Source organism: Parasteatoda tepidariorum, chromosome 3 (assembly GCF_043381705.1).
Source record: "Parasteatoda tepidariorum isolate YZ-2023 chromosome 3, CAS_Ptep_4.0, whole genome shotgun sequence".
NCBI lineage: Eukaryota > Metazoa > Arthropoda > Arachnida > Araneae > Theridiidae > Parasteatoda > Parasteatoda tepidariorum.
This window is the reverse complement of record NC_092206.1, coordinates 6,446,322-6,456,499: the sequence shown is the minus strand read 5'-3', so window position 1 is coordinate 6,456,499 and position 10,178 is coordinate 6,446,322. Positions and strand designations below refer to the sequence as shown.

At 31.4% G+C, this 10,178-nt stretch overlaps 1 protein-coding gene across 4 annotated transcripts in view; it reads left to right on the top strand.

Annotated features, from left to right (window-relative positions):
- The first annotated feature begins 8,182 nt into the window (after positions 1-8,182).
- Positions 8,183-10,178, top strand: part of LOC107453183 (uncharacterized) — a 35,177-nt gene continuing 33,181 nt past the window's right edge. For 2 of the 4 annotated variants that reach the window (XM_043046969.2, XM_043046968.2), the window contains exon 1: positions 8,210-8,627. In XM_043046969.2, coding sequence (XP_042902903.1) covers positions 8,515-8,627 — 113 coding nt within the window. In that variant the 5' untranslated portion in view covers positions 8,210-8,514. Of the gene's footprint in view, positions 8,628-10,178 lie in introns of all 4 variants that reach the window. The other 2 variants (XM_071178254.1, XM_043046965.2) reach the window with 2 other exon arrangements.

Genomic DNA, 10,178 nt, shown 5'->3' with positions numbered 1-10,178 from the left:
AGTTATTCCGGGTGATATCTTTTTTTTTTGCGGACTGTACATGCATGAGTTCATGTGAATGGCGTGCCATTCCCTGTGCATGCAAATGACGCACTTTACTCTAGGAAGAATTATTGCGATTTGTGTTTAAATTTTAACATTCATAATCCTTACGGAAAAATAGAGGTATTTTTGAGGTATAAATGGGGTATTTTTCAAAGGTATAAATGAGGTTATTTAAATACGTCATTAGGTTGAAAAGGGTGCAAATGAATACCTCATATATATGAATCAACCTGAGGTGTTTCATCTATGGAGAGGTAGATATTTCGGTAGAGGTAGAGGTTTCGTTTTCAACCTTAGGTTATTACAGTGGCGGATCCAGAGGGGGGGGGGGGCATAGATTTTTTTTCCCATCTAATTATGTTCTTCACTGTTTCAAGAATCCCCGAACTTCCCACTTCATCCTTGGATTTGAAAAGGGCCACAACCGCTTTGATTGATACGATTACAATTCTCGAGGGTAACTGGAGGAAATTAATTTTCTTTTTATGATAAATGGCATTCCACTTTTGTCCTTTCTATTCAATTCTCGTATCTAAAAGTGTGACAGATACCGCAGCCACAAAATAAAATACACTGAACTACCATTAACATGAAAGGACTACATTAACAACTTTTACAGAAATTCGAATATGTGTAATTCCAATCTTATTAGGAAATTTTAACGCATTTTATTTTCCCAATATTAAACCCACATCTTTCATTATGGTAATTGTAAGTTTGATAATTAGATTTTCTTTCTTTTTCCTTGCAAATCTTAACATAAACGCAATAAGACTAGTTTATATTTTTTAACTTTTTGTCAGATTTCAGAAAACTAATAGTTTTTTAATAAATTTTTGACGCTGGTTCTGAAAAGGACTTCCGTTACTGTCAATTAAATTAGAATTTCTCAAAAAAATAGTTATTTTAATCAATGTAATTAAGAATCAACAATCGTTTAAAAACATAAAATTTTAAAGTTACGTACCAACTTTTCTGCATTTCTTATACTCAATTGAATAAAACTAACCACAAGCTGGTAGGAGCTTTTGTTTTAAAGTCGTGAACAATTTTATGAGAGAAAAATGTCTAAGAGAGAACGATTTAAAATAATGCTTTTGAAAGAGGCCGAGTAAAACATTTCCTATGTAACTTGCAATACCGAGCAGAATAAAACTAATTGTTAGTTGCTACAATCATTTGTTTAAATATAAAAACATATCTCAGAGGCTGAAATTTCAAAAACAAATGCATGCAACTTTCAAACAATAAATGCTTTTATTTGCAATTGATTTTTATTCGATTCAGCATTAAAATTACATAAGAAACAGCTTTAACTTATTTATGAAAAATGTAAGATTTCCGAAATATGTATGTTTACTTTAACGACCGTAAAATCCTTATCAAAATAATGATCAAGACCCAAATGTAAAACAGTATAATTGTTGATAAAAACTCAACTGTTTTCAAAAAATATGAAGAGGGAAGTAAAAGTCGACATGTTTCGAGCGTTCAAATATAAGCACCCATTCTCAAGACTTGTCAGGCGTGAATGACTTGTGACTTTAATTATTGGACGTTCAAAGCATGTCTATTTTTATTATCATCCATAATTTTTTAAATCAATGAAGCTTTTATATTTTCGATTCAGTTTCTTGGGATTATCCCAGCATATTAAACTATTTCACTCGATATTAAAATAAGTTTTACGTAATATATAGCCATAGGTTATAAGATTGAAAAAATGATAATTCACTACTTTCTAAAAAAAATCAATGCAGTACAATTTATTATTATTATTATTTATTTTTTTTTTGCTGCAAGCCTTAACATCTTTTAAGAACGAAAAAAATTCCTCTTACAATTGAAATTTCAAAAGTCGAATGTGAAAATAGAATGTCCCCTAGTACCAGGAATTGAAATTAAATAGTTACAAGGACAGCTATTTCAAATAAGTTAGCGTTTCAGGCTGGGATTCAACTGAAACAGTTTTAAGACACGCCACTCACCCGCTACGACGGTCCGCTAATCAAGTCTAGTCCTGTCGGTTGGTCGGGGTGCCTGAGGCCGGAGTGGCCCTTTACCCCTTTATCTTGTGATGGTGGATCCTTGTGGTATTACCTTGAGGTCTTTATCCTTACTAATTAAAAACATAGTTAATTAAAAACTTAGTTAAAAAATAATTAAAAATATAGTTAAAAAATAACATAATTAAAAAATAACATAATTAAAAAATAACATAATTAAAAATAACGTAATTAAAAAAATAGCATAATTTAAAAAAATTTCAACCTTCAATTTAAAACTTCCTAGTGTCAAATATTAATAATAATTATAACTTTTAACAACTTTTTTAAACACAAATTTTTAATTCTTGAACTTAATACTATTTTTCATATGAAAATATCAGAAAATTTATAAAAGAAAAACTATATTTTAAAATTCAGCCATTGGCGACAACAGAGGTTAGATGTATGTATGTTTAAATAAATTATATGTTATAGAACTCACATTTAAGACTTAGATCAATTTATTATCAGTTCATAAGAGTGTTTTTTAATAAATAAATGTAGTGAATGTTTGATNGCTTAATTTTCTGTCTTTTAAAAAAAAAAAAAATTTTTTTTTTGCTGCAAGCCTTAAAATTTTAATTTAAGGTCATAAAAAAAATTCCGTTTACAATTGAAATTTCAAAAGTCGAATGTGAAAATAGAATATCCCCTAGTACCAGGAATTGAAATTAAATAGTTACGAGGACAGCTATTTCAAACAAGTTAGCGTTTCAGGCTGGGATTCAACTGAAACAGTTTTAAGACACGCCACTCACCCGCTACGACGGTCTTATGTTCGGGAGTCAAGTCTAGTCCTGTCGGTTGGTCGGAGTGCCTGAGGCCGGAGTGGCCCTTTACCCTTTCATCGTGTGATGGTGGATAATTGTGGTATTACCTTGAGGTCTTTATCCTTACTAATTAAAAAAATAATTAATTAAAAACTTAGTTTAAAAATAATTAAAAACATAGTTGAAAAAATAACATAATTAAAAAAATTGTCAACCTTCAGTTTAAAACTTCCTAGTGTCAAATATTAGTAATAATTATAACTCTTAACAACTTTTTTAAACACAAATTTTTAATTCTCGAACTTAATACTATCCTTCATATGAAAATATCAGAAAATTTATAAAAGAAAAACTATATTTTAAAATTCAGCCATTGGCGACAACAGAGGTTAGATGTATGTATGTTTAAATAAATTATATGTTATAGAACTCACATTTAAGACTTAGATCAATTTATTATCAGTTCATAAGAGTGTTTTTTAATAAATAAATGTAGTGAATGTTTGATTTATAATTGTTAGTCCTGAGTGTTTAATGTTAAGTTATATTTCTTTTGAAATAATTTTTGAAATATGCAAAGCGGGACGACATTCATTTCAACTTAAAAAATATCAACTTAACTTTCAATAACTATAGATAAATAAAAAACAAAAGTTAGATAAAACTTTCAATGAAATACTTATAGAAAAATACTTTCTAAATAAGATTTAAATCAAACACAATCACTTCGCCTTAGTGATTTTGTAAAGAATTCTAAACTTTTTAATTTTACAAGTAAGGTGAAAAGTAAATATCTTACAATAGTGATAGGGAAATTAGGAAATCCTAAATTAAATTAACATTAAAACATTGAGAGCAAGAAATTTCCAATTCACTTAAAAGCTCACTGGAAAGTTTCCGAGATATGGTGAAATGCGTAAAAAGTAAAGTTAACACTAAGGGGTCAGGGCCCGATTAACCTCTGAAAATAGGGGAAGCATAATAGGATTTAGGGGCCCCCCTAACTTGAGCAAAAGAAACTTTTGATATTTTTCGCCCATAATCAGTACATTTTAAAGAGACAAGAACTATGTGAAAACTATTAGAACCTTAGAAAGGAATACAGAGATCTTATGTAATCATGTTGGACCCTTCTTTACGTGCTTTATAGTAACAAAAACATGAGGGAGTAACTAGCACATATGTTAACAAAATTTAAATATTTCACTAAATTAAATTAAAAAATTACTTGTTGTTATATGAAAGGTTCTTTGCAAGATTAGTCTCTTTTTTTACACCAATTTGTTTACTAGCGCCAAAACAGCACAAAATTCTAATTCAGCATAAATTATTGTTACTGCACCAGAAAAATCATACCAAATAATTTTCAAACTTGAAACAAAGATATTTTTTGTACTAATAAATAGTTAAAAGTCTTGTGTGTTTAGTTCAACAATAAAAAACAGAGTAAAATTAAATTAAGCACACATAATAGAGAAAAAAGATTTTTAAAAAAAATAAGAAAAGATAAGAATTAAACGCAAGAAGAAAAAAAATTTAATGCATGAAAAATAAAAGTTAAATAATAACTAATTTTATGTCATTGCAATTCAAGTAACTCTATGTAACTTAAAAGACGACTGCGTAATCGTATTTGAATTTAATCATAATCGGGGGGAAGGAACAATATGCAACAAGAAATAATGTGATTGGCTTATGAACATAGGCATGGGATTTGTGATTGGATGTTGCTTATTGCTTGAGTTGCTTATAGCCAACCCAACGAGAAAAACCAGAATATTTCGACTGCGATGCTTTTACAAACGTGGCATTATTGGCGATCGAAATGGGCTGCAGGTGGCGTAGAGCAGAGCTCTTTTCCTATGGCAACACTTCACATGCTTTCCCCATTAGCGTGTGGAAAGTCATAGAGGAAGGAAGTACGTTAGTTTCTCTCTTGATTTCCATATAGATTGAAATCTTTTAACTTGAAAAACTATATGGAACTGTAAACTACATTAAACATAGTTCTAAAGAAAAGTATTATGGAAATTTTAAAAAATATTCTTATTAAATAAAAAGGAAAAATATTAAGAAAAGGGAAAATATCGTAGTACATTCCTATACAACTGAAAAGAGGAGGAGAGGGAAGGGAGAAGGGCTAAAGGCATGAAACCGGTCTCTCCCCAGATGGCGTATTCGAGTTTTGCGATCGCGAATTAAGCATCCCATTTTTTTTCGAGAGTTTTTATTGGAGTGATTTTTTTTCTTACTTCTTTTATTATTATTTTTTATTTATTTATTTTTTTTTTGTTGCAAAAATAAGAAATTGGGCCCTTAATTTCCGTCATTTGGGGGCCCCCCTAGAATTTTACAGAGGAAGCACTTGCTTCCTGTGCAACCCCTAAATACTGGGGATCAAAGAGGCGAATACGCAGGAAAAAAAAGTTTCTCAAACTATTAAGTGCGCTTTAGTGTCTGATTTCCCAATTTAAAATGTATTGTCTGCTATAATTAAGTGGCATATTTGAGATCCATTAAGATTGAGTCATGGAGTCTAAAACGTAAACATCTGATCATTAGATCAAAAGTTAGTTTTAGATTTTTTGTTTTCTGCTCACTGTACACTAAAACGTTTTTTTTCTTTTGAAATTTAGATTTTAATGCCATTACTTCAACCTCCTTCGGGTTGTGCTTACTTTGTAAATTTAATCTCAACTTTATTTTTTTCCTCGTTTTTAAACTGTAAAAGACTTTTTCTCCATTTGTAAATTATGAACAAAGGTATTAATCTGTTTGCGTAAACAGTTAATTCATTAAGCGGGTGGGTGACCACTTGGATCAGTCTGCGTAGAGACCGAGGGTGTGCGGTATTGGTCCTCGTTAAACTGTGCTACCGTAAAGTGCTCGACTTCACGCGCAGGTCGTCGGGCTACCGAAGCGGGGGTGCCGTCCACCCCGCAGAGGATCAAAATTGTGATGGCATGTCTTCGGATCATCCTCCGGGATGTTTCCCAGACAGTCGCCAATAGCCCATTGTGAAGCTCTAGTGTGACGTAAATTAACAACAACAACCATTAATTCATTAAAATTGGACATTCTCAATTAATTCCTTTTAATAGTCATTTATATTATTAATAATAATTATTTACACAAAATTATAATAAAGGAAAGTTTGGTTAGAAATTTTAAAGTTCTTGCTGCAATAATTAAGGGAGTTTCTATTGACAAAATTCAAGTAATTTTTTTTTCCGGAGCAAAATGCATTTTTATTTAAAAGGGAACAATACTGACTTAATACGATAAAAGACTCTCTAATCGCTAACACCAATGACAGGAAAAAATTTCATTTTTTTTTCCTTTCCACGAAAAGTTTAGAACTTAAATTGTTGTTCTTTCATTATAAAGCAATCGTATAATATTCTCGTATCATGTAAAACTTTATGAGAAAGTTACTTATCTACCGTTTTACGATTATAAAATGAAATAATTATTAAATTACACTTGCATTTTAAAATGTAGTACTCAATTGTGCAATGAATTTTACGATTATTATTACAAAACTGTGTATAATGAACATTTCAACTAAAATAATTAGTACAAAGTAGCTGCTAAAAATTCTCTTAAACATTTACAAATATTACACATTTATAAATTTCAGTTTGTCGCATTATTGCTAAATAATCTCTATAGTTATACGTATACGTCAAAAAATATTTAAAGAATTCCATTATAACTGAAAATTAAATAAAATTTTAAAAATTGTAAATGGTTATCAAGCAGAACCATTAAGTTTAATTAATGAACATAGAATTGGAAACAAAGTCTCTGCTAACAACAACAGCTAAACAATAAAAATAAAAATTTTTTAATCTTTTAAGTAAACAAACTTTATTGTAATTATCATTTCATTATTAAGGATTAAAGGATATTGTGAAACAATAAATTTTAATTCGTGGATGAGTAGGAAAAGAAGTTCACTACTCGAAATATGTACATTTAATGAAAATTATGAAATTATATTTATGGAGGAAATAATAAAAAAAATTTTTATCTTAGTTTTATTACGACCTTTTAAAAAACGCTAATAAATACAATTTAGTTAACAGATACAAACAATTAGGTCGGCGCTATAACAAAAAAATACGCTTTATATTTAATTTAATGCAAAAGAATCTATTAAAGACGCACTTAATTGAAACTCTGAAATGTCGCACCCATATATAATTTGGTGAATGATGGATGCGTGATACTGAAAACATAATAACAACGTAAGCGCACAGCTGCTTGGTGAGAACTCTTCTTTAACGCCAATAGAAATTTTCGTCAACCCTTTCCAATCTATGGTATGGTTTGGCAATTCGCCTTCGGATCATCCTCGGGAATTTTTGAACAGCTCTTGGTGATCGAAATGGGCTGCAGGTGGCGTCGAGCAGAACGCTCTACCTATGGCAACACTTCACACGCCTTCCTCATTAGAGTGTGGAAAGTCATAGAGGAAGGAAGTACGTTAGTTTCTCTCTTGATTTTCATGTAGATTAAAATCTTTTAAGTTGGAAAACTATATGGAACTGAAAACTGCATTAAACATAGCTCTAAAGAAAAGTATCATGGAAATTTAAAAAATATTTTTATTGAATAGAAAGGAAAAATATTTAGAAAAGGGAAAATATCGTAGTACATTCCTATACAACTGAAAAGAGGAGGAGAGAGTAGGGAGAAGGGCTAAAGGCATGAAACCGGTCTTTCCCCAGATGGCGTATTTGAGTGTTGCGATCGCCACTAGTGGGAAGTAAGTAAAATACCTACCTACATTATCCGCAATTATTTTCTTCTCACAAAAAACCAAGAGAAAAAAAATGTGAATTTAATTCTCTAAATTATCTTGAAAATTTCTAAGCTTTTTAAAAAATTTAAAGTTTTATTTATTTAGATATTAGTGTTATGAATAGGCGATCGCAATGCTCGAATACGCCCTGGGAGAAGAGCGGTTTTATGCTTTTGGCCCTTCTCCCTTCCCTCTCCTCCTCTTTTCAGTTTTATAGGAATATTTTGCGATATTTTTCCTTTTCTTGATATTTTTTCTTTTTAATTAATAAATTTTTTTTAAAATTTTTATGATGATTTCTTTTAGAACTATGTTTAATTTAATTTCTAGTTCCATATAATTTCCCGACTTAAAAGATTTTAATCTATATGAAAATCAAGACAGAAACTAACGTACATCTTTCTTCTATGACTTTCCACACGCTAACAGTGAAACCATCTAAAGTGTTGCCATAGGTAAAGAATTCCAGCTCTACGCCACCTGTAGCGCATTTTGATCACCAATTTTGTTTTATTATAAGTGGCGCTGCTGTCAACGTCGGCAAAAACAGCTGTACGGATATTTTACCCATGACCATAAAATTTTGTTTTGTTTACTTTTACAAGGTTGATACATACTCGAAGTGATACATAATTAAATTCTTATTTAGATTGAATAAAAAATGCATGCGAGAAAAGTATTATCTAATTAAGTAATCTGAAATGCACATAATTAATTCCTCAATCTGTTTTGGTCTTTGCAGTTTTAAAAGAATGAAGTTATTTAATTTCTTGCACTTCGAATTTGAAAGTTAAATGTGTTGCTTGTTTAAATTATATTGAACCTAATTTTTATGTAAAGAAGTATGAACCCTTTTGGTACTGAAAATTTATTTATCGATGGAGTTGCTCTAAATTTACCAATTGTAACAGGGGGTGGATCCCCACTTTCTTCTTCTTTGACATTTCAAAAGCCAGGGTAAATTGTGAACAACTTATGTTTTGTTTTACACCATAATTTTTAAGTTCGTTTAAATGGAAATTTCCCTGTTTAAATCTTTTTGACATATTTTTTAAATACGCTTTGTGGTACATATCTGAAAACCCCGTAAAAATAGTTATTACTTGTAAAAACAGTCGCTGAGATATTGACGACAGTGATGCTTAATTATTTGTGTAATAGGTATTGTAATAAGTGCATAATTTATTAACTGAAGATTACCGAATCATAACCAGACTGAAAATAAAAAGGAGAAAATCACACTTTACAAATCCTAATAGACTATCTCTTTTCCTCTCTCACTCACTGACTTGCAAGGTTTTGCCAACTCGAGCCATAATGTCATTGGGGATATTTCCGTATCATGATCTGTGGCAGAATAATTGCCAAGTCATGGAAACTTCGGGGCAGTGGCCCGCGAGAAACTAAAAAAAACATCACAGATAGGGACCAACTCAAGTATAACTTGTAGCCACCCCAGTGCAAACATCTACATGTTTTTTTTTTCTTTAAATTTGCAAGTTTAAAATCTACTTAGCACCTTGGCAATTGTAGTTGGCGCGACAGGTCATGATACGGAAATATTCCCATGTCGTTTATGTGGGGGAGATATCCGTATCATGATCTCTGGCAGAATAATCTCCAAGTCTTGGCAACTTCCAGGCAGCGGCCCTCGAGGAACTTAAAAAAGAAACTCAGAAAGGGACCAACTTGACAGGTATAACGCGTAACCAGCCCGGGCAATCATCAACATGTTTTTTTTTTTTTTTTAAATTTGTATGTTTAAAATCCATTTGTTATCTTGGTGATTGTAGTTTGCTCGCCAGATCACAATACGTGAATCTTCCCCCCCTATAAATAAATAAGTCTCCATAAATAGCTTTAAGTTTGAAATTTCCCCTCCCCCTTTTTTTGCACACTTTCAGAAGTAGGCACAAAGTTTCCAATAATAGTTTCTGAATATTAACGATTATATTCCACCAATACAAATACTTTCCTTTCTGCTCAGCAGTGCTCTGTGCTGGGGATATTTCCGTATCGTGATCTGTCGCGCCAACTACAATCGCCAAGGTGCCAAATAGATTTTAAACTTGCACATTTAAAAAAAAAGAAAGAAAACATTAAGATGTGTTTGCTTGGGGGTGGCTATGAGTATACCTTTTGAGTTGGTCCCTTTCTGTGATATTTTTTTAAGTTTCTCGCGGGCTACTGTCCGGAAGTTTCCAAGACTTGACGATAATTCTGCCCCAGATCACGATACGGAAATCTCCCCAGCACCATTTACCATGTCGATTATGCAAAAGCATGCTTTTCATATTGTTCTATTCAACGTTCACAATTCATTCAACAATCTATTTCAGTGTACCATCAGTCCATAGCGTATGGAAGCGCCAATCATTTTACATGCTTGATGAAATACTTGTGAGTGTACTGAGCTGGGTTCGGGGAGATTATTTCCTCCTCACGTGCAACTCTGCTGCATTTTGCAAGATATATTCTAAATTTTAGGCTTCATTTTCCACCCTCTGA